The sequence below is a fragment of the Epargyreus clarus genome, unplaced genomic scaffold, assembly GCF_041222505.1.
Source record: "Epargyreus clarus isolate Ecla_fem2 unplaced genomic scaffold, WU_Ecla_fem_2.2 ptg000026l, whole genome shotgun sequence".
NCBI classification, from domain to species: Eukaryota; Metazoa; Arthropoda; class Insecta; order Lepidoptera; family Hesperiidae; genus Epargyreus; species Epargyreus clarus.
This window is the reverse complement of record NW_027332233.1, coordinates 4,219,031-4,245,397: the sequence shown is the minus strand read 5'-3', so window position 1 is coordinate 4,245,397 and position 26,367 is coordinate 4,219,031. Positions and strand designations below refer to the sequence as shown.

General features: G+C 38.6%; 1 protein-coding gene across 2 annotated transcripts in view; it reads left to right on the top strand.

The window, feature by feature from the left end:
- Nucleotides 1–26,367, top strand: part of LOC140753034 (uncharacterized) — a 90,697-nt gene that overhangs the window by 14,921 nt on the left and 49,409 nt on the right. Inside the window, exons 3-7 of one of the 2 annotated variants that reach the window (XM_073087388.1) lie at nt 4,778–4,995; nt 6,600–6,788; nt 7,315–7,458; nt 9,579–9,672; nt 17,351–17,515. In XM_073087388.1, coding sequence (XP_072943489.1) covers nt 4,778–4,995; nt 6,600–6,788; nt 7,315–7,458; nt 9,579–9,672; nt 17,351–17,515 — 810 coding nt within the window. Of the gene's footprint in view, nt 1–4,777; nt 4,996–6,599; nt 6,789–7,314; nt 7,575–9,578; nt 9,673–17,350; nt 17,516–26,367 lie in introns of those variants that run through there. The other variant, XM_073087386.1, reaches the window with a different exon arrangement.

Sequence of the window (26,367 nt, the reverse complement as noted above, 5' to 3'; positions counted from 1 at the left end):
ACGTCATAACATCTACTTGCATGCCAAATTTCAGCCCAATCCGTCCAGTGGTTTGGGCTGTGCGTTGATAGATCACTGTGTCAGTCAGTCACCTTTGAGTTATATATATTTAGATTAACGCCCGTTAGTAATATTCAATCTCTCCTACGTTTTACCTACCAAAGATCGACTTTTGACAATTTTCTTTATACTGGCAATGACCAATTTCCATTTTGAAAGTTAAAAATGCAGATGTACGTGGACGACAGTTATCGCCTATCATCTGATGGATTGCATGCTCGTTAACTACTTCAAGTTCAAAAAAATCATATAACTTGCTCTATCCTCTTTGCAAAGAAGTCCGCGTTAATTAACAACCTTATTTTTTGCAAACGTCTGTGCAAATAGCATCGTGCTATTTGCTTTGTGCGAGTACTTTTACGCGTAGGTGTTTTAATTCGGTAGGCAGAGCTGGTCACGTGATTGTTGTTGCAACACTAGTTCGTTAGGATTGTTAGAGTTTTTGTATATCTACTATATTCTGTAAGGAGCAACTATGGATCTATAGTTTGGTTTCTGGACCTTAGATCGGCTTTGAGTCTTTCTTGAGGTTGAATTTAGATCCGTTTTTATTTCACTTAGAACTAAGTTGAAACTTTTCGTGTAAGTACTGCCTCACTCTTCAACACAGAAACGGTTTATTCTAACACTGTACGGTACGGTGTAACACTGATATTATAGGGGAAAATGTAATACCCATAGTGTTTTCTTTTGGCATCTAAGACATGATACGTTATCATTATACATACATCCATTCATATCCATAGGAATCCATAGTTTTATCACTATTAGTACCTGTGTCATTACGTCATGCCGTTGACCGGTATAAACAATGACAGGGCGTGGCCACCGCTGATATGTGGTTTTGTGTTGATCGTGAATGCGCTAAATTTTAGATAATTCACGCAGATAAACTATCTAAGGACTATTCACGTGGTACTTTGGTACTTATGTCCGTATTTTGATTGATTACGATGTTAGACAACATTAATGTTGTGTTAACAAGGAATATTTAAGCAGGAAACCGACCGTAAAATTATTGTTTTTGCACAAATGCAATATGGATATCATACAGATGACCTAAATGATGTTAGTGAAGTAGGTATTTGAATATTTGAACATTTGCCGACACTGATTGTACAAAATTGAATATTGAATTTAATGACTGATTGTTTGCATAGAAAGGAGAAATTAATTATCCAATTTAAGGTTATCATACATGATATACAGTCAATGAACGTGCGGCCCAAATAAGAGTACCTACTATTAAACTAGCGACACCTACTCTGCATGCTAACAATAATGCGTACCGAGATCAGAAACAAAATGAACTATGAAATGAAATTACTTATTGCATCATTTTGATGATTACTTGAGAATATAGTATGATAGGATCTATTTATTTATATTTTTCGGTTTGCAAACCGATTATTTGCGATAGTGCAATGAAACTGTTATTTTCGTAAAGAATCTATTATAGTTTCGCAAGGTCTTCTTGCGATGTAAAAGTGCAATAAATACAAATAAAGTCAAGTACAGATGAACGATCAAATGACGAGAGATCTGACCCATCATTAAACGTTGACCTGGCTGGGAAACGAGCTCTTAATCCTCTACTTGGCACATTGGCTATGTAACGGCGCGGCATTAGACTATTTTAGACCTTTATATATGAACTAGATTTTACTAGCGACTTCACTAGCGGTCAGAGATCTATGACCATAATTGTTTTTATTTATCCCTCGGGAATAGTATCTTCTTTCTGGATCGCTGACAACGTGTGTACGAAATTTTATGATAATCGTTTATAGAGTAAAACCGTAGCCAATATACAGGGTGAATTTTTAAAACGGGCCTTCAGGGCCAAATCCGAAACTATAAGGATTAGCGAAAAATGCTGAAAGGAGTTACGAGGCCGATTTTGATAAAAACTAAAACTGCATCATTAGTTTTTTAAAATATCTTTTTCCCTGGCCGGGAATCGAACGAGTTCATTTTTTTAAAAAATACACCCTCTATATTATTTCACCATCTGATAGTGTCGCTTATAAGGATCAAATTCTGGGAAGTAATGTTATGTGACAAATTAAAGGAAAGGAAAATTTTGAAGAAAATACATATTTTTCCATACATTGCCATACTAATCCTTAAGGATTATACATAACAAATGATTTATATGTAATTCTTTAGAAACATACGTAAGTCATACCATTGAAGAATTTGTTGCTTAATCAACTAATTATTCGATGTTATAACCGTGACATACGGCTTAGTATGAGAAAGTAATAAACTACTCAAAACAAAATAGGGCCCACAACGTTTTTTTGCATTAATTTTAAAATGCTTACAATTATTCAGTTTTTCTAATTAGATATGGTTGAAGTAGGGATTCATAAATTATGTGAGCTTAACAAATTACATAATTTGTTTATTTTTTTAAATTTAAACACAAAGAACAGTTTTTGGCGATATTTTGGTAAAATAATGGGATTAATGAAATTGAAATTTTATCACTGTATTGGGACCATATGTTCACAAGTCCTAAGTTTAGTAGCGTGTGGGTCCTCCTCTGCTCCGTACGCACTCCCTGAGTCTATTTGGAACACTTTCGATAAGATGCACTATGTTTTGTTCTGGTATTTGCTCCCAACACAATTTTAGTGCGTTTATTAGCTCTTCTTGACTGTTCACGCTGCTATAGTTTTCTTTGAGGCTTCTTTTCAATTGATCCCATAAATGTTCGATGGGGTTGAGGTCAGGACTCATGGCTGGCCAAGGTAAAACTGAAATATTGGCATCAGAAAGTGCAGTCTGTGTGATACGCGCCGTGTGAGCGCGAGCATTGTCTTGCATTAAAACAAAGTTAGCGCCAATTCTTTGTGAAAATGGAACAATATGAGGACGGACTACTCGTTCGACGTAACTAGCGGCGGTTACGGTACCTCCATCCAGAATTACCAGCTCTGTTTTACCGAGCAAGCTTATTCCACCCCAAACCATAACACTTGGACCCCCAAAACGGTCAGTTTCATGGATGCATGGTTCTGAGAAACGTTCTCCTTCCCTTCTCCACACACGTACTCGTCTGTCGTCACTATAAAACTTGACTTTACTTTCGTCCGTAAAGAGTACGGATCTCCAGTTATCCATTGTCCAATCCAAATGTTCACGCGCAAACCTTAAGCGTGCTGCACGATGAGCTCTTGTCAGTTTGAGCCGGACAACACGCAATCTGGAACGTTGGCCATCTTCGTGGAGACGATTTCGAATAGTTTGATCGCTCACTTGTCTTCCAGTAGACTGCCGTAACTGATTTTGTAAGGCTCGGGCGGTGATTGTACGGTCCCGACGGGCAGTTAATCTGATATATCTGTCTTCCTGAGCCGTTGTGGCTCTCGCTCGCCCTGATCCAGATCTCCTATCAATACTTCCGGTCTCTTGATAACGTTCCCACAGGTTTCGGATAGCTCGTCGGGACACACCGATGCTTATTGCAACAAATCTTTGGGAGTGCCCTTCCTGAAGCATAGCAACTGCTCTTGCTGCAGTTTCCATGTTCATATGACGACGAGGACCAGGCATATTGATTAGAACTAACGCCGTAATCAAAGGAAATGATTTACCAAATAAGCTTCAACAGTAACGTTTAGAATACGACTGAGAACGCGAGCGACAAAAATACGCATTTAATCACTTTCTTTAACCCTACATTTTATTTGACTACCTACTTAAGAATAATGTTAAAGTTATCGGTAGAAACGCTGGCACAGATTCATAAACATGTCAACTATACGTTTAAGTACTTGAGTCAAGTTACGATAACCGTGCAAAATATTTGTAAACAAATTTGTAGATGATCGTGGGGTGGGCCCTATTTTGTTTTGAGTAGTTTAGTTTGGCAAGTAAATTACCGCCGTTTTTAGGATTTATTTTTTAATAAAAATAGATAAGTGATTAAATAGTAAATTGTTATTGTTTGTTGTTTATAACTACGTTTCAACAGTAAATATAATTTTCTATATCTCTTTGTTTAGTTATCACTCGGATTTGACTCGAAAAAGACATTCTCGCAAATTGTCAATTTTACATCTGTATTAAACGAAACTCCGCCCATAGCAAGTTAAATCTATTATAATGGTAGGACCAAAGTAACCTTAACTAAGTCGGACATAAAAATATAAATTCTTGAAGAACAAAACGTCCATTTCGAATGATTTGAAACATTGAGCCAAAAAATTGTTAATACGCGAAATGTTTAAATTGATGAAAGGCGGGAACTTATACTTATGTGTTTTCTTAAAATTGAGGCTTTTCCTTTAGTTTTTCATTTATCATTACTTCCCAGATTTTGATCCTTATAAGCAACACTATCAGATAGTGGAATAATATAGAGGGTGTATTTTTTTTCAAAATGAACTCGTTCGATTCCCGGCTAGGGAAAAAGTTGTTTTAAAAAAGTAATGATGCAGTTTTAGTTTTTATCAAAATCGGCCTCGTAACTCCTTTCAGCATTTTTCGCTAATCCTCATAGTTTCGGATTTGGCCCTGAAGGCCCGTTTTAAAAATTCACCCTGTATATTATCAAAGAAAGAAACTAAACTCACATTCGCAGTTATGATTATAGTAATTAGGATTATTTGACTGATGTTACACCAGAAAGCATAATATTTTTTCATTGATTTATCTACTATCTATCTATTTATTATTAACATTAACATGTGACGTCAATCTGTTCCAGTGTACATAGCGCTACGGCTGATGCAAGCTGTGACCGCGCGTGTCAACGACGTGTGTCTCCGCTACCTGGACAACGCCCGCCTGGACACGCTGCCGCCGCCGCCGCCGCCCGCGCTGCGCGAGTACCGCACCGTCTCCTCCGCCACGAAGAACTCGCGGCGGGTCATGGAGGATAGACACTTCGAGATCGGGAACCTGGAGGCGCTGTTTGGTATTGATGTGAGTTGCGAACACAACTACAAGCATATAGCATATAGCATAGCATAGCATAAGCTACTCCATAGCAACAGTAAGGGCACACTAACGCAGCTATGTACCAACGGGCAGCGGACGGGTGCCGGTGGGGACCCGCGCTGTCTTCGTCACGCTAATATCAACAACTTTCTGTTGTGACGCGACTCGTTTCTATATTCAGAGTGGACTAGAAGTTTGGCGCGAACTCTACTAAAGAAGAAAGTATGATTGATCTGATGGTAAGTGGTTACTGTCATGCATGAGTATCTGTAATCAATTCCGAATAGGTTGTGAATACACTTGTTACGTTAGATATACTTTACAATTGTTATAACTGTTATGTTTTAACTAAGAAGAAACCTTCAAAGAAAACTTCTTCAATGTCACGACCACAAAACAATAAACATGCAGTCCACCTGATATTAAGTTGCAACTGTCTGATGTGTCTTTAACCAAATCAAATAGAATGTACATACAAAGTTTACATTATCGCTCTCGTAAATAATCTATTATAATGCTATCACTGCGGATGCATTCCGGAGTTCCAAGTGTTAATTAAAAATAGTCTAGTGTTAAACTGTAAGATAAATTGATTAAATCTCTTGTTCGTGCGTTCTAACATCCTTTCAATGACAATGACAGCTAGAATGAGTGTCAGACTCGGCAAAACTTAAAAAACTGAGTGCGTGCATTTAATAACGAACGATAGAAGTTAAACTCGGCGTGACTAATATGAAAAATGTACTTATTATTTTATTTATTAATACTTTCATTAAACACAAGTTAGGCAAAAAACGTATATAGATGTTTATGTTACTATTATATATTATTAAATTACCACTTTTTGCGTGGTGCAATCTGGTCAAAAATATTATTTAAGGTAACGGCGATGCACGGTTCTGCTCAAAGCTATAAGAAAGAAATGGACAAGATCTGCTATATAAAAAAGTATGCCAGTGTCATACTTGACCCGCGAAGGATTCCATGACAATTAATTTTGATATGTTCGCGCCGTCCACGTTCCCTGTACTGAGTTCCGAAACACATGAACTATAACAATTTCTAAAGTCCGCGCCAAACTGCTAGTCCGCTCTGCAGTTGTTGCGCACAACTACAAGCATATACTCCATAGCAACGTGAGGGCACACTAACGTAGCTATGTACTCGTGGGCGAGAGCGGGCAGCGGACGGGTGCTGGGGGTCTCGCGCTGTCTTCGTCCCGCTAATTTCTACAATTTGCTGTTGCGACGTGACTTGTTTTTATATTCGGAGCGGACTAGCAGTTTGGGGCGGACTATACTAAGCTACGAGCAATATCAATTTTTATAATATAGGACGATAGCGGACGATAATGCATTCCACCCGATGGTAAGTGGCTACTGCCACCCATGGACATCTGTGATCAACCCCAGATAGGATTAGATATTCCTACTTGAGGTCGGTCACAGATGCGCCGCTACCCCTGAGGACTAAGCTGGAACGCCTAGGAAAAGTATGTCTCCCTTACCACCCCCTCCAAAGCGGAACACAGCAGCGTCTAACACTGCAGCGTTTAACATTTGTTAACACGTTCCCACCATTCACCGCAGACGACGGAGCCGACGAGTTTCTACGCGGTGTACGACGGGCACGCGGGCTCCGCGGCGGCCACGTACTGCGCGGCGCACCTGCACCAGTACCTCGTGGAGAGCCCCCACTTCACCACCGACCTGAGAAGAGCCGTGCGAGACGCATTCCTCCGCACTGATGCTGAGTTCGTCAGGAAGAGTAATCAAGAGGTTAGTTTAAAGGTTTAATTTTTTTTTAATATAGAAAAGTAGCAAATTACCATGAAGTCCATTTGTCGGTAAGTGGCTACTCCCGTCGAACTTCCTCCCGAGGTATTCCCGGAGCACTATGACATGGGGCTCTTCAAAAAAGGTGCAAAAGAGCTCTCCTTTAAAGCCGGCGATGCATTGGCGACTCCTCTCGGTGTTGCAAATGTCCATAGGCGACGTAATTACTTTCCATCAGGTAGCACATCTGCTTTATCGTCAGGTTCAAATATTAAAAAAATTTACCACATTATATACCCAGATAAGATTAGAGTACTACCTGAAGTCGTGTCGTACCCCTGAAGATGAAGCTGTAAGGCCTCAGAAAAGTATGTCCCCCTTACCACAACCTTCTAATCAGAACACAGCAGCGCTTAACACGCAGCAGATTTGCCAGAAATATGTGTCTCGGTAGCGCCACTGGAGTCACACGGTCCTACCATATTTAGCAAATAAAATAAAATAATAATGATGTGTGTATGTTGTTCAGCGCGTGTACGGCGGCAGCACGGCGGTGGTGGTGACGGTGCGCGCGCGGCGGCTGCTGGCGGCCTGGGCCGGCGACTCGCAGGCGCTGCTCGCCAAGCGCATGCGCCTCATGCAGCTCGTCAACCCGCACAAGCCCGACCGCGAGGTGAGCCCCACGTACTGGCGGCGGTGCTGGCGGCCTGGGCCGGCGACTCGCAGGCGCTGCTCGCCAAGCGCATGCGCCTCATGCAGCTCGTCAACCCGCACAAGCCCGACCGCGAGGTGAGCCCCACGTACTGGCGGCGGTGCTGGCGGCACGGCGGTGGTGCTGGCGGTGCGCGCTCGGTGGCAAAACGGCGGTGGTAATAGCCCTGTAGTTCCGGTGGTAGCTTTGTCCCTGTAGTTCCGGGACCAGAATAGGGCTACGTTATCCCCTGGCTATCGTAAGAGGCCCCGGGAAGGACGACGGTATGTGTGGTCGCATACCGTCGTACGCACCAGATAGTGTGGCGAGCGTCAAGCTCACCTGAGCGGAGCCCGACGGGGCAACACGCTAAGAGGACTCCGGTTGCGTTCCTTTGGAGATCCCGGAGCCCTCTACGCAGCGCAGAGGACGGCCACTGGGAGGGTTTTAGTGCGGTAAAAATCCCACATAACCCGACGTCGCTCCCACGTTGTCGGGTACCTTTTGAAAGTTTCCCCCTCGATAACATAAAAAAAACCACCACCTTCCTACACTCAGTGCGATGCGGCAAGGGATATTTGTGGGACGAATGAAATTTTAAGTTAGCATTTTAAAGGTAAAATTTAAATTTCAGTGATGATAGGCATGTATCAGATGTCATCGGTACAGTAACGAAGCTGCAGTTTTCTTATGATTATGCCATGCCAACCATGCCATTTGGGCATTTATTTTGTTATTTTGTTAAATATTATTTATATCTTTTACATAACTATCACATAAAATTGTTTAGACAACTGAATATTTAATAATTTGAAGTATGTTCTTGCATCTACAAACTGTCAAATTTATAGTCATATAATATATAACAATCACATCCGATAATCCCTGTAAAAGTCTCAATTATTCTTTGAAATATTCAAAACGTATTTCTAGTCTATCATTTAATTAACATATTTTTTTAGAGGATGTAGATTCCGTTCCATTTCCACATGACTCCTGCAGTCCTCAAGAATCCTCGCAGATAAACAAAAGATTTATGCCAAGATCATATTATTACATTATTAATACCTAGCATAATGTCCATACCAAACACGTAGATTAAAATCTCAAACTCGAGTAAATTGAACACTACTCTACATTTTTCAAAACGCGCTTCTTACCCCCTTCGTAACAAAAGGTGGTTATAATTTCCCTTGTTCCCGGCACTACACGCAATTATGGCAACCCCACGCAGCCTAATACATACTCCACGCGTGCACTTCAAGCCACTCGCCGCTTTGTCTTAACTATACCTGGTTTTTAAGTGTCGTCCTTACTTTAGAGGGAGTTTCTAGTTTTTTCATGATAATAAAGTGGTGAAAACGCACGCAGTTCGTACGGGGATAAATGGCAAATGTGGTACGGTTTGCCCATTAATTAATCAATACTTACTATTTTAATCTTACAGATTGTTCATTACTTATATACTGGACGTTTGGAGAAATACTTCTGAGTTTATTTATATGGTGGAAAAATATAAAGTATTTGCCTTATAATATTATTGTTTTTATGAGATTAAAGTAGAAGACGAGCATGCAGTCTTCCTCATGAGAAGTGGTCACTGTCGTTTATGAAGGTTTGTAACCAACTCCTATAAAAAAGGTCCATTGGCACTCCTGAGGACTAAGATGCAAGATATGCTTAAGGCTAGAAATAGGTGTAACGGTGAAACCTTCAGGGTAAACCATACAGATCCTACCATACCACATTGTACTATGTTGTGTGAATGGTTATATTGATGGGATTGATAATACGATGTGACATATGCCTGAAATATAATTAATATTTTCACAATTTGGTAAGTAATTTAAACCCTAAGACTAAGTAGGAAGACCTAAGTATATTGCTACTACATTATATGCAACTATGTGTAATAATAAAACTGGGCTTCACCAGTCTCAAAACACAGAGACATTTTAATGCCTCAGAAATGAAATAAATTATACGAAAAATATCAAAAGTAGTTTCACGTTGGAATTACGTTATATGCTACAAATTGTTTAAATATGATCCATCGTAATATGCAACTTATAAAATAAGTTCTAATACAATGTTATTTTCAGGACGAAAGGGAACGAATAGAGTCGTCGGGGGGCACGGTGATGCACTGGGGCACGTGGCGGGTCAACGGACAGCTCGCTGTGTCGAGAGCTATTGGTGAGTGATCATTTTAGTAAGGGGTCTAATCATAGATAAATATAGATATCTCACCGCCTTGTAATTGAAGGAAGCCATTAAATGGCCTAAACGGCAGACAATTCTGTCAGCCATTTAATGGCTGTTATGGTTTAATTTACACTGAACAATGCCGACATGTGCAGTTAAGTGGTGCAAAAACACGAAATCGAAGAAAAAGTGCGGAGAAATATCGTTTCAGTTGTAAATGATCTAAAAACTACCTTTTTTTTTAATATTTTTCGAACACGAAAATAGATGACAGTGACAAATTCAATTGTCAAAACTGGTTACATTTTCTTGTTAGGAGTGAGTAATCTTTACTAATCTATGGCTAATGTATGAGCGGCAGCCTGCGCTGGTGACTGTCGTCTATGCAGGCGGCAGCCGCTAGCGATAGACGGCAATAATCGTCGAAGGTCGCTGATGACAGGAGGCGCCAAAATAATGAAAACACACGAGCTTAAAACGGCGATAGTCTTTTGTCATTAGTCGCAAGTCTATCGCAAAATTGCGAATGCGAGACATCGCGGGCCACTGGCGCCGACTGTCGCTGCTTGTCGTCAATGACTGCTAGCGACTGTCGACCTAGGTGGTCAGCACAAACTGTGGCTTAAGTATCAGCTTGCAGTTCCTAAAACTTGTAACCATATTTTTAAGAAGTAATACTTTGTGTTCTTAGGGTTTAGGTGTACGAAATCCGACAATGTTTTCGAAGGTTAGATCACTTTCTACGCAAGGAGAATTACTTTACGTACAAAAACAACAATTTATTGCTATTCGTATCCCTGTCACATTTCACAATGGCAAATAAGAGTCTTATTGACGGATTTATAAAGTGGACCTAGCATAAAGAGAGTGATAAGGTAGACATTATTTTATGAAGCGTTTTAACATAATTCGTAGGACCAGGTATACTACTAAATGCAGGCCAGAATGAATGGTGGTAGAACCCTTTGTGGTTCGTCTCCGGTGACACCACCGCCACACCTATCTCTGTCTATTGACAGTAATATTAAGCGTTGCCGTAATCTTGTTTGTAGGATGTGGTAAGGGAGATATACTTTTCCGAGGCTTTCCAGCTTAGTCCTCAGGGGTAGCGGCGCCACCGTGGCCGACCTTAGGTAGTAATATCTAATCCTATCTGAGGTTCATTACCGATGTCTATGGGTGGCAGTAGCAACTTACCATCAGGTGTACTGTATGCTCGTCTGCTACTCCTATATAATGTAAAAAGCAATGACCAATAGAGCAGTTTACACTACACGTCCCTGTTTATTATTTTAATTACATTAATAGTAGCACTACAGGATATAGTGCTAATGATGAACTATGGTATTTCTGGCAATGACGTTATTTTCTTTGCAGATAAAACTACTTACCTACTCTACGTCAGGTTGCAAAACAATAAAGCTTATATCTGCTGCTTGCTGCACTCCTATGTCCGTATTTATAGGTAGCCTTAATATTTTAACATAACTTATTCTATGACCATATGCTACTTTCATACAATTTCGCAACTATTCTCATCAGTATGAATTCGGTTTATATTATCATTTTTTTATGTTGTAGAAATAGCAATCCTACATTCAGTGCTCCTGGCAAATCCTGCTAGTGGACATCTATAATCAACCTCAGATAGGATCAGAGTCCTACTTATATTAAGTTGGAGCACTTCCAATAAGTGTTTCTTCCACACTCTTCAAAACAGAATACAGGAATGGTTAACACTGTTGTAATAAAACATAAAAAGATGTAGTATGCCTGAACGATCCCTCTTTTTTTTTTTTTTTTTGGTATCGAGGGGGAAACCTTCAAAAGGTACCCGACAACGTGGGAGCGACGCCGGGTTATGTGGGATTTTTACCGCACTAAAACCCCCCCGGTGGCCGTCCTCTGCGCTGCGTAGAGGGCTCCGGGATCTCCAAAGGAACGCAACCGGAGTCCTCTTAGCGCGTTGCCCCGTGGGGCTTCGCCCAGGTGAGCTTGACGCTCGCCACACCATCTGGTGTGTACGACGGTATGCGACCACACATACCGTCGTCCTTCCCGGGGCCGCTGGCCGGGCGGTTCGAGCTCCCACTCTTGCCGCCCGCAACCCCGGAAGCCCCCTTTTAGTCGCCTCTTACGACAAGCAGGGGATACCGTAGCCCTATTCTAGTCCCGGAACTACAGGGACATGCCTGAACGATCCCTACTAAGAGATATAACCAATCTGCATCGAAACCACCATACACCACCAGGGTACCAGGGTGGTGTGTACATCCGGTTTTCTCCGTCAGGAAGACTGCGTTCAGCAGTGGGACCTAAATGGATTGTAGTTATATCCTCGATGTAAAAACTGCCACGAATTACATCTGTCAAGTCCAGCAATAAATAATATCTATTGGATTATAAGCTTGCAACATATGCATGCATAGGCTTAAAATGCAATGATTATTTCTGCGTTTTATTTACAAGTGTGGATTGTACGGCACCGTCGTCAAAGTCGTCGTTGCCAGTCATTTTTATAAATCGTTAGCAAATGTTATTTGTCGAAAAATTCGAAATACTTCACGCACCGCTACTGTCGTCGTAAAACCTTGTACACCCGAAAGTATATACCGAAACGGACGGTAGAAATGTCGAGTCATACCGATAAAAAGTACTGCACCTTAAGAGGGGACAATAAAAGTCGTGGCGTCGGGTAGGCGCGTTAATCGCCCGTTTTATTGTTACGGGCGCGCGGTGCATGCCAGTGTTGCCATGAACATCGTGTTTAGTGGGACGTTTATTGGCACTGGTTCGATTTATTCAATATTATGTTCTGATAAAATTGCTACGTCTATTTTTGTTGTATAGTATTGGTATGGCACTGTTTCGCTTTTCGTATTAATAATGACTTTTTCTTTTTTATTACTATTTGTTAAGTTTAATTAAAATAAAAAATAACCCTATTTTGGTTGTCTGAACGTACAATACATTGTCTCTCCGTCTCCATTTTTTCATTAATTTTGCCATGATTATAATTAATTTGTGTTTATTACTAGTAGCATTTTCCAGTTCAGATCATATAGTAAGCATTTCCTAGTCTATTTGCATTTGCCATTAAATTTATAACATTCTTAAGTTATGAACCACGAGAATAAATGTATACCATTGTCATAATATTCTCCAGAAATGAGCGAAAACCTAAATATATAGTCATATATTAAATTACCCTATATTTTCGGCGTCATTATTATTATCATAATTTACCGAATATGACGATACACGATAATATAATATTAGTCCGATCCAAAAATTGTCTATGTCATTGCACTGTCATTAACATCATCACTCATGTCTACTTTTGCTTTGCGAATCGCTTGTCCGTCTTTTAATTGTTCTCAGCCCAAGGGTTCCCAACTACTACATACATTTGTAGTTTCTTTAACTTCCTTAGCTGCCTTAAACCCGAGTTTTGTTGTATATTTTTTCAATAGCTTGCAATTTTTGTAGTAACAACTGCAATTGGACGACAATTGTGTTCATTTGTACCTGGTAAATTTTACGTTAGTATCTTTAGACTACGATAATGATTTAAAAAAAATGACAAAATATTGTGGCCACCCTATTACACAGTCATCCTTCACAGCGGCTCGCGCATAGCGACGTGTGTCCGCCATTAAGTTATTAACATCTCGCTGCTCCCGACTCGAGGGATGATATCTAAATTGGTGTATCTCGCCCCTCAGATCATAATTAATGTGATCGTACAGTTTACTTTAAAATGTAAGCGCAATTTGTTAACGGCACTTAATTGCTTGGTCTACTAAATGATTAATATTTGATTGAGTTTTTCATTTATCAAATGGCGAAAAACGGATCGCTTATAATTAAATTTAGTCCTGTCTTTTAATTAATATCGTACTGTTATATAAATAATGTAGTTTTGTATGTGCTATGTCTTATAATTAGTGTGTACCCAGTGATATTATGATAAAACTTATTAAGGTTGGTGCAATGGCACTGCATACACATAATTGATCTTTGGCTAATAACTATATTTATGTTTGAAAATGATAAAAGTAACTGTTTAAATTAAAGCAATATTTCTTGATATAATGTTTCTTCTAAACTTTTACAAATAACGTTACCCATATAAATATCGAGCAATATGACTTATCATCAGATGGACTGTATGCTCATCTGCTACTCCTATATTATATAAAAAAAGATTATTGAAGTCTACATTGTACGTCGACTGATTATCGAAACGCACTGCATTTTCTTATTGATACGTATTTTTTGTCAAAAAGACTGTGCATAATTTACTAACTCTCTATGAAAAAGCTACTCTATAAGCCGAGATAAATAAGGAAAATGACGAATGGTGACCGCCAACAACACCACAAAATATGCACGATTTGTCATAATGTCTCATGAATTCAAGGTTATGTTGCATGTCTCATTTTTGTTGTTGTATTCACCAAGCGTAATAATCCTGGCGAGCACGCTTAAAAGGTTTCAGTCATTTAACTTAACGCATCGTGAATTCACTTGTTTTGGTCCTTTTTATATATATACATACATACCCTGTATTTTAAAGTAGGTACTAGATAAGTTTTTGATTAAAAAACTAAAAAAATATATTATAAGTAATACATAATATAGGTACATCTATTAGTTATATATTAGTTACATAATACATTTTATTAGTTAAAAGTAGGATTGGCTTGCCTTATATTGAGTTAAAGCGTTTTTTAATCATATTTTTTTATTTAGGTACCTACTTACCCTGATTTTTTTCAAAGTTCACGCTACTAGCCTCATTATCCACGTCAGTACTATTGTGATTACGAAAGAATGGGATCGATGCGTGCGATTTCATTTTATAAACAATAGGTGCGTTGGTTTAGTTTACAAGTCAATTGTGAGCGGCGGGCGCCTCCCTTCGCGCCGCCGCTATCGATCACCCGACACGCGCTGCACTGGGGCAGGGTAGGGTGCACGGTAGGGACACACGTATGAATATATCAACTGTTTTGATGTGGGTTTTTTTGCATTTGTCTTATTTTTTGTACGGGGAAACCCCATTTTAACCCAATTTTTTAATGAGTAAAAAATGAAAATTGCGTCTTTGTGTAGTATACTTTTACTGTAGAGATGGGGTAGAGAAATTGATCTCTTTTAACGACTATTTAATTAGCAGTACCTAACGTATTAAACATTTAAATCTTAAATAATACATTCTAAAATTTTAAAAGGAAATGTAATTCTATTTGCCAGTCTTATTAAGTATTTAGTTATAAAGGTTAACTACACTGTATTAATTATAATTGCACTGCCATCGTGTTCTAGGTAATAACATTATACATAGCTGTAATAATAACGTTGGGGTAGTTTAATTAATTCATCACATTATAGCAGCATTTGTATATTTTGTAAAGAGAGACTATATAAGACACTTTATTATTGACGAGTCAGGGTTTTTTCTTACAAACGGACATAGCTTATTATAGTACGGTAAATTGGTGTAGGCGCCCCTACGTACCCTACAATGCACATCGCGCTGTATCGATTAATTCGGACACGCATTGCTATTTCACTGGGGCAGGGGTATTTGGCCGGTGTCGCCGTACATACGGGCAATGACTAACGGCGGGGTGGGTACGACTTCACTATAAATCAAATTGTAGGAATGAACAAATGTTTAGACTTACTTTAAATTTTACAATCTTGCACCAAAATGTAGGAAAACCTTAAATTGTGATTCAGAATAAGGATTATAATAAGTATAAATGAATACAATATTTTTACTTAGGTCGTTAATTAAATTTATTTAGCTATAACAGTTATAATGATGCAATAATAAACATGTGACTTAAGCTCTAAAGCTAAAAAAATATATATCTTGGTATTATCTCTCTAGTATCATAATCCTATATAATATAAATATTATACTCCTATTTAAAAAAAATAGTCATAATTGACTACAGATCCAGAATTAAGCATAGGTAGTTAATGTTCATTTATTCAACCGTAATCAACAAAGTTTTTCATTTATTTATTATTTAATTAAATGAACGCGTTAATATTTATAGAGTAAACGTTTGTATTCATTACCGCAATGTTACATTTGATTTATAGGTAATTAGATTGTTCACAATTAATTAATGTTTGTATTCCGCACAATATTGAGGTCAGCTCCGAATAATATTATTACTCACCATTCCTAGTAGTGAACGCGCCATAAAAACTTTTCCTTATTCCATTTACTCTGCTAAGTCCATTACCAAACAATGAAACATTCGTTGCTATAAATAGCCCGCGATGTACCCACGGCCACACGTTAAAGTACAGAAATAAACAACTTTATGTGGGTTACATTTTAAACTCGATCCAGAGGTCTCCCGTTTTGGAATCAGAGTATCTATACTGAGGATAGGAGTGTTTATTATTTATGGAATCAAAATTTGTAAGTAAAAGATCTAAACGTGACAATCTGATCTTAGCTAATCTATTCTAATGGATTATCTTATATCTGAAACTACTATGTCTATGAATGTGTCTATTAATACACATTTCTTTGTATTTCTCAGGCATCGCTAGACACTAATATGTAGTTACTGTAGTAGTTCTTATATTATTATAATAGACAATATAGCTAAAGCTAAATATTCGATAAATATACGAATACGTGGGAACTTACTCGTAAGCTTGAACACTTCACCAATATTGGAGGGTTCCCCGTAGATTAAATTGGCAATACCGCATGAACAATAAGAGTGTAATGTTGACATTTCTTCGCAGCTCGCCCGGACGTCCTTTCCCCTCCTATCGAGACTAAAACCCATTGATTTTGCGTTCCATGAGAGATTACTTCTCGGAACGTTTACCGTGTTCCCCTCAGACGGTTGGAAGTTACCCGACGAGTTTCATGCAAGATTAGTTCGGTATGAGATCTGAATTGCGTTTTATTGGCGTTTATTCGATAAAGTTGCGTTGATATATCCTTATAGTTTGGTCGTAAATCACGTAGTTTTGTTATCTGAAGTCAGTAAAAAGCTAAGTTGGTGTAGAACGTATATTTTCGTGAAGTTGGAGTCGGTATTGTTATATTAAGGCATGAAATTGACGATTAATTAAATGTTATCTTGTTAGATTATTAGCAGCCAGAGCTGTTTATTACTTTAATCACGATACGAATTCATTAGATTGAAATTATTAATAAAATGGAAACTACATTAAGAAACATTGACACTTATTGTATTTAGAATTCGAGCTCATAATCGTATAAAATAATTGTCTTTGTATTGAATATTTCAGTAGTAATGTAGTTAAAATTCAAATACCAGGCACGCGTCTATGATTTTTCAAAGTTATGTGCGTATTAGAAATTACTTATCACTTTCTTAAAACGGTGAAGGAAAACATCGTGAGGAAACTTGTATACCTGAGAGATTTACTTATATGTATAAAAAAAATCTCAAAAGTATGTGAAGTCTACCAATACGCGCTTGGCCAGCGCGGTGAACTATGGTCTAATCCTTCTCATTCTGAGAAGAGACCCGTGCCCAGTAGTGAGAAAGTGAAGAGTTGATGATGAATGTAGTTATTAATATGTATTTTAGTGTTGGTTTGGTTTCCTATATCAGTTAAACTGCTAATCTTTTACTAATCTATCTGGTGGTGACAGGTGACGCACAGTACAAGCCGTACGTGACGGCGCGGCCGGAGATCGGCACGGTGGAGTTGGATGGTGACGAGGACTTCGTGGTGGTCGGCTGCGACGGCTTGTGGGACTTTGTTAGTGAAGATGACGTCGCGCTAGCGGTCTACACGCAACTCGCCGCGGATCCAGGTTAGTGCCGCAACCAAGTTATATCAACCTTTAGATCTTTAATGTTTTTTATCGGTGTTCAAATTGCAAGCACCTCGGCATTTTTCAATACCATCTGTGTTGGTAGTGAGCGAAAATGTGTCGACGAAATCAGTTTTCATGGTGTATTCAATGGTTTTCAAAAACATATTAACAAGAACGTGATGTACCTTATAAGTCCTTGTTATGGCAAAGGAGATTTGAAATGGTAATGGAGTTGGCAGATGATATTTTTACTGTGTAAGCAATTTTGTGTGTCAGCTGGCTATGATAGGTTGGATTTTATAATGTCCAAAGTTTTGTGTTTAAGGATAAACTACGTATAAATATCAAACCAAATGTGAGTCTTGTTCTAGTATTTCATATTGTATACTATTTATTTCGTACACAATATTTTATGAAAGTCACATCATAGAGCCATTTAAAGCTTTGTTTGTAATTGTTAATTTAAAGGCATTTTGTTGATTAGTGTAATGATACAAACAATGACCACTGTGGACAATAGCTTAATGAAAAAAAAAATTCTGACTATTTAAAGACATATTTATTAAGTGACACAGTTGGCGTAAAGATGAATAATTTACGAAGTAAACATTTATTATTTTATTCTTATATCGGTTTGCTGTAATACTTTTGACATATTGCGTCGGTTTATGTACCGTCAAATCATCCATTGTTATACAATTCGTAAAATGTAAATTTAAAAAGCAAACATTATCATTGCCTTATATGTCATTCGAGAATTCTTTGGTAATGCTAATATCCACCTATTATGATGCATAACAATATATTTTTAACGATCATATTCATTGTGTTGACTCAGTACATACATTTTAGACCGGGTATAGAATTGGGATCGATGATCTAATGTCAATGTTTGATCTGCGAAACGATTTGGCGAACAATAATGATTGGCACGATCGGAGCATTATGATATTGGGTCACATGACTGTGACGCAACGAGTGTTTGCTCTGAAATAACAGTGCTCTTAACGACCAGCTTAATGAGAACTTTCACAGTTGTCACACTCGCTCGGGAGGATCACAAGACGTGGGGTCGACGGAGTTCGGTAGTCGTAACTTAGGCGCCCTCAAGTCCTCGTAAAGTGTCTTTAATGGATCGCAAAGCGCGGGCGAAAAGGGCTTTTATGTTGCTCAACAGATTTTTTGTTGTTACGTAAATGTGAGGGCTTTTCATTGTCGCGCTCTCACGGAGAACGGGGGTTGCTTTGCTCGCGGCGCTTTCACCGATTGTTGCGTTAGAACGGCGTCGGTTTCTAAACAATGGAATAGGCTTAGGCTCCTTCTCTTTACGTGCTGTAAAGTAATACCAACGAATAAAAATCAACACTATGTTAAGTAAACGCAGTGAATAGCCCATTCCATTCAGCCAATACCTACTTCTTGAGTGTATTTGTCGATCAAATCGGCAATATTTGGTCGGGCAATAGGTATCAAATAAGAAAACATAATCTTCGTTTAAAAATGTTTTTCACATCTAAGAGCAGTTAAAGATTATTCATATCTGTAACCGCAAATTCCGAATCTGTTGCTGCTCAGCCAGTTCGTCTGTAAAACACAATATTGATGTACCCAACATCTTTAGAACTTTGTTAGATATTATTTAGCTAATTTTCATTCAAACTTATAAATGAAAAATGTTTTTAGCGAAATTTGGAAATGTTAATAAATTTTCGTAATAACTGTCATTGTGGGGTTCGCGTGTGTTATTAGAATAACACACAACAATGACGATAATCATAATTTTCTAATCTCATCATTCATGTACCGTAATCCGGTTGGACATATTCCCCCCGCTGTCCACACGGGAGTCTGTCAACCCGTTGACAGCTTGACAGTGTGAATTGTAGGGGATTTAATGCCCGCTCGAATTTCAAACTCGAATTTCTGTCAAGTGATTAATGTTGCTCCTCTTAGGACATCAACACTCAATTAAAATCAAGGGACGCACTGACATTACCGATTCCGTATCACGTCACGCGCTTTGAAAGGAAACGCGGCTCCTTTAGTTTTGTTCAGCGGCTCGACGTTTTTGCTTACCGGTTTCTTTGTTTGAACGAGGCTTGCGAAAAAGTTTAATGCGGACAACAAGAGTGTATTTTTTGTTCCGTAACGAGATTGCTGCGGTGCCTAGATTTCAGTCTGGCTGTGGTCAGGCGGCCGCAACAGCCCCACAATATTGTGTCGTAATTGCGTCGGAAGTGGGGAAGTGTAGAAATTGGATACTTTGTTTTCTCTACGCCCCTGTCGCGCTCCCGCCCTCCCCTCCAAAGTCCTTATGAAGCCTTTTTAATTATTAGCTCACCAAGCGTACTGTAACCATTGTCTTCGATGACTGATGAATTTGTACAACAAATGGCAACAAATTGGTTCGTTCTCCATTGATCGATGTCGAAATTATTGATGAGTGCGCTTAATCTCTGTTGCTACGAGTATAGTCTGCGTTAAGTATCGAATTATTAATGAGAGTCGATACTATATTAGCGGTAATTTGTAATCCTTCGGCAACACTCCGGCAGCGGAATTAAATATTTATTACAATCTAAATCCCTCGGTCATACCTATTCACGACTCACTTCCAAGTGGACATACGACGGCCTTATTGGATTATGAGTTTTAACAGTTTAAACTGTCGCAGTCGGGATTCAAACAGGGGTGGCCGGTCGGCACTAATGCGGCCGGTGGCAGTGAGGATTATGTGATCACGTTACCTGGCTAGTTTTTGCTTTCAATTTTATTGTAGAGATGTTAAGGTTTGTTTTCGCCGAGCTGCTGCATTTTAAGTTGAATGCTCGATTTTTGATCGGGTGAAAAAATCCCTCGAGTAATGTCGTTTACTTGTGTTAGAATTAATGGCTCGGTTAAATGTTGTAGCTGTATGTGAATTAATCAATCAATAAATTTGTGACTTAAGGAATCATATTTTTAGTATTCCTCCTAAGTCCTCCTAAGTCCTCTCATGTTTTGATAAAGTTATTATGAAGAGTGGAAACATTAAAGTGAATTAGATATATTGTTACAAATAGCGAGCAATTACAATATTATAATATTCCTAGGTGGGTTTGTGGACAAAGCCGTAGGTACCAGCGGGCACGGGTCGTGGGGCAGCGCAAGCCCCGCAGTCTGCCGCGCCAGCGATCCCGTCGATAACATTGTGCTATACACTGATAGCGGACAAACACGTCACACGTGGCACAACAATAGCATTGTAACAACGGCCGACGTTCTAATTATGTTTCATTCGCGTTTGATTAATTGTCAAATCGTATTGCGTACATGTATATAAGTGACGACCCACGTGGCAGAGGCACGATCTCATTTTTGTTCGGATAAATATCTAAATTATGTATGATGTTTAAGATTTCTAGGATGCTTAAGTTGAACTTAAGTACCACGACAAGCAAGTAGTTTATAAAGAAAGCTGGAGAATCATAATAATTTGACGTAACCATTTGAATGATGTATATTTTATTGTTCGCTGTTCTAAGTGAAACAACAGTTAAAAGTTCTAATTTTCTTTGTTTATGTTTTACTTCTCGAAAGTTGTTAATCAGACATACTTGCAACGAAAAATGATTCATACAATCTTCATGGTTAATCTAATCTGGCCACTTTAGTTGCACGTACACGTTTGAAACGCTCTATGTTGTGGTGTTATCTCCACAATGGAATGAAGAATGGAGCGCGCTAAATACCCGCCTCGTGTGATATTTCTGAAATATGTGTGAAACGGCACGTTAATTGTTATTACGCTATCATGATCAAGATACGACATACATACAATAAATTAATAGATTCTTTATGACACATAGATAAGCAAATAAAATTAATACAAAGGGTTTCTGACTTATGTACATTTTTAACTAGAGAAAGCTTTTTAAAAAATACTTTTAGACAATAATGTGTTGAATCCCAAAAGTAAAAATATTTCGAAAAATATGACGTCAAAATATAGGCATAGGGTCATACAAGTCTGCTAACGCGCAACTCAAGGACAGTGAAGGGATCGAAAATAAAAAAATATAACACGTGCTCCATGGCTGTATAAAAAAACAGCAATTGAACGTGTGTGCACGCAAAGTTGTGACAGTGTGACAACAGTTGGCACCGCCCGCGGCCGCGCGTGCGCCGCGCCGGCTCTAATTGACCTTGACTCTGATCGATACCAAGGCGTTCGTTATCTGCCAACTTTCATTCACATATCTAGTAGGAAGCAGATATATCACCACGACGCATTCTATACGTAAATAAATAAACATGATTCAATCGTCACATCGAGTACTGTTTCTCACACTACTTATTAATTAATACGTTAATTGCAATTGAAGTCATAATTAAACCCTTGTTAGTATTTATCTTAGATATGACAATATGAAAATTTTCCGTCTTACATTTCGGTACCGACTTGGCAAATGTACTTCGCAACTGTATATTTATAATGTATAAATATAAATAAATGTACATCTTAATTACTAATTGGACTATCATTAGGAATGTATCATCTTCTACTTGGTATAATTTGTCATTATGTTTTTATTCAAGAAATTTATTTTTTCTAATTTACATTCCTCCTTTGTAAACTACACTTTTTAAAATCTTTGTCGCACTTTTCTGTCTATATACATTTCTAATATAGGTATTCGTTTGCTATTAGTTGTTTTTTAATATTATAAAATTGGGTATAAAATTAATGAAAGAACTTCCTTATTGAAAGGTTTTCAAAAGTAATATTCCATTACCTATATCGTTTAATAAGCAGCTGCAACTGTTCATGGAGTGATTCAAGTTTGTTTTATTAGCATCAACAACATACATTTGATAATTGCTCTAAACACTGGCGCTGTTCCTTCATTAAGTCATTGACTCGAAAATGTTTATGTTCACGACGATGGTTATTTTTAGCGACAACATCTTGAATACTGCGGGGTAATTGCCGGCCTAAATCCAAGAGAATGTAGTTTCGGTCGTTACTCAATTAAAGTATTTAATTTCGGCTCGTAAAGTTAGCTGGAAATTCCCTAAATGTCTCTAATGGTGGCATTTAAAGAGAACGTGTATCGATTAACGAGAGTACAGCCCTACTTGTGAAACAAGCCGTGCTCTATTCCAGGCTCATTAGCATCTCTCTTCCGACTGTGCGAGAGATTGTACGCGGTTATTTCTCATGGAGTCTCGTCTTATTGTTCGAGGATAATAATCTGCTTGTATACTGTAATGTGATTTTTAAGCCTTTATTAATATGTATGATATATCACGTTTCCAAAAATCTATTTACTCGCTATAGACATTGCGAAGATACTATTTGCAGACAATGATGTGAAATAATTTGTCTTTCTTCTGGATATCTAGATCAAATTCTAAGAAACTCGGACGGAACAAAGAACGGTGCCTCACAATAAATTGTTATGTTGATCTATTTATATAATTAACTAACTGTTTGCAGTGGCGAATAATGTGAAAATAAGCACGACGAAAACGTACCCAAAATTAACCCAAATAGACTGACAGAAAAAATAAAACATGTTTTTTTAATGTCGATCTTATGCTAATAAGCAGTTTATTTTATATGTAATGTTTTGTTATATAATTACATTGACGTTCAAGTGGCAATGTAATGTGGGCTGTCGAAACTGTCGAAAGTAAGCTGTTACAAGATTTTGTTTCCTATGAAAGTTGAAAATAGTTAAAGTGTCGCTCTACATGTGACGTCGGGCGGAGCGGGCGGCCCTGGCGGGTGGCGCTGGCGAATTTGCATTGTAAACAAGCGGCCGCGGTCGCCGCTGCACTCCATGCCTCACTTGACTAATGCTATGTCTCATCACGCCTGCATTTATGTCCGACGATCGACTGTTTCGCGTTCCAACAATGAAGTTTTTCATCGCGTTTTGGTTCGATCGAATTTTGCATACGACGGTCACCGTCTGACCTTCGCGCCGAGAATAAACAGTGAACCATTTTGCCGTCACCGTCCTCGTCTAGCGTCAGCGGAAGGAACGTCACTTGTTGCTCGTTACCGCGAAAACTACAGGCTAACAGGGCATTCGTGAGAACTGATTGATTGTTGACTAATAAAAAATACTTGCGGCTAGACGACCGGTGTCGGTCGTACAAAACAATGCATCTAGTGATTGTATTTCCAGTCGAGTGGTCGTACCGCGTGGCGCGTGGGGGTGCATTCGTAATAAAAATGTATAGCGGCGGCGGAGGCGGCGGTGGCGCTGGCGGTAGGCCCCGCTTGTTGCCACGCGGCCCTCTCTCTTTGACATCATTACAATTATTGTGCTACCCCCTGTCTCCTCCCGGCCACAATGATCGTAAACTTGCTACAGTAAATACGCCCGTATTTGCTTAAAGCAACATCGTAATGAAGAAGTTTTAACCGAAGGGTTCATACAGCAGTACAGCTACTGATTTTGTGTTGTCTCTACGATTCACATTTGTATTAATATAAACCTTACATATCTGAGAGCTCTAGGTTGATTTTTTTTTCATTAAAATAAAGTAACTCTGTATGTATATTATTTTCAACCGTTTACGTTCTTCAATTCATATGACATTTTAAGTTAGTGCAGTTCCACATCGTTCGCCTTTTACATTTTGTAACATCATTTATCATAAAATACTGTAAATTCATAGTAAGCAATATTCATATTTCATATTTACCTTCGATGGGGGCGTTACCATTATTTCCTCAATTTATCTCGAAACCGCCTCGTAGCAGCTGACAAAGAACACGATAATACTTTCAGTCGGGTAATGAGAGACGGGAAAATCTGCGATATCTATCAAATTATTCTTATAGAATCTTTGTGTGAAAATAACTTAAATTTTACTTTACTTACGCGGATTTGTAATAGATTATATGCTATATTACTTTTCACACCCACTTTCAAACATATCCACACACCCTATAACGTTTGAACACTGAATATAATAGCGATGTTCTGAAATCCTAGAAATTAGGTTCGGGAAATTTACAATGTTAATTTCACTAGATTAACATACATTAATAAATTTGCATAGACATATAGCACGTGTGTGGTTTTAATCTTGCCGTGTGAAGTGTTGTGCGTATTTCTCTATCTGTCTTATATAGATAGTCCCATATTCGAAACTCCTATATTTATTAGAAAATAACGGATGTCTGCTAACATTAATGGCGTAAGCCTAGGTACATAGCGACGCTGGTCATATTTATTAGTAATGCCTCCTACGTTCATGAGGTATGTGGAGCCACATTCATTGCTGAAGCGATATTCAGGAATGCTGCACATTTTAATTTTATCTCGCCGTAAATCGTCATCTGGATCGCGGCCAAGAAGCGCGGTCCGAACTGTTCGTCCGGTTTCGGGTGCACGTGGGTGGGCCGCGTGTCTCTCGTGTTCGTAACAACAACAATGATAAAAACAATGAGACGCGTCATTGGTAAACATTGGGGAAAATTGGCCATGCAGTTGTTCTGATTAGCGGAGCTGTTCAAATTAATTATTGACTGATTGCCACGGGGCAAACTGAAAATCAGCGCCATGATGCGTTCTGGTTGCTCAAGGAATTCGCTGAGATTGTTCCCGTTCACGCTTGTATTAAAAATTTGACGTCCATGTTATTAGGTCTATTTAAGATCTTTGTTAAACCATTTGAAATATATTTGTTTTCGACTTTTCCTATCCTAACTTGCAATAATAGACATTGCTAACAAAATGTTCCTCACGATTTATACGGAAAAACTCATTGTTTTGCTGTTTTAACCACCAATATACCCATTATATGTAATATATAACCCATACCATACCATACCCATATAACCCATATATAACCATTGTAATTGGCATAGTTTTTAGGTTCTTTAATACTTTTACGTGCAATTCACAGCCTTTAGTTTATTGTAAGTAAGACTTCTTACCAAATAAATATTCGAGTAAGTTTCATGCAACTCTTTACTTCCTTGACGCTTCCATTATCATACATAAACGTTTACCGAAACAAGTATCACTGGGAGTATTTTTTGCGATTTAAAACACGACGGGAACTTTAATGTGAATTGTTTTGGGATATCGGGAAGTAAGCGTTTCTCAGAGACGATTTTGTATTGTGCAGCTTTCTTTATATGGTTTGGTTTATTGCGTTTTATATATTGTTTTGTCATATCGATATATTACGCAGGCATATGATGTAAGTAATACGCAATATTTTTGTTACTTGTACTTGTATCAGGTGGTTTGAGTGTGACAGTTGTTTTGTTACTGAGAGATACATAATTTATGAGTACTTCGGCCGGTTCTCTAAGCTATAACTTACTGAATGTGACCGAGAGCCATTTATATTCGCATTCTCATTTTCTTGCTTTGTGATTTATTGCTGCACTAGTTTGGGTCGAGCGGGGGTACCCTATTGTGGACTGAAGAATTGTTGAAGTATGTATTTTAGACATAAAAAGACTAACGGACGTTACGGGTTCTGGGGGTAAATTTGGCTTGGTTAACATGTTAATATAATTTGAGATCATATGCGATTAGGTATATATGACAACGCGGACAATGTACTCGAGTAGTCGAGTAGGAAGTGGATGAGTGTCAGACACCGTCAGCGGTTGGCAGGCTTGGCGATCGCCGATATCTCCTTGCCAGTCAATTCGTCTTTACTAATTAGTTGTTATATCGGACTTGTGGCATCGGGCACAAATTGCGGACATGCCGCTTCGTCACGACACGTAGCGAAACTATCTAATTGAGTTCACACATGAACAGTGCTGCAGAATGCATCGCGCCCACGGCCCGCTGCGGTTGAACGCCTAACTTTACATTCGCCCCGTC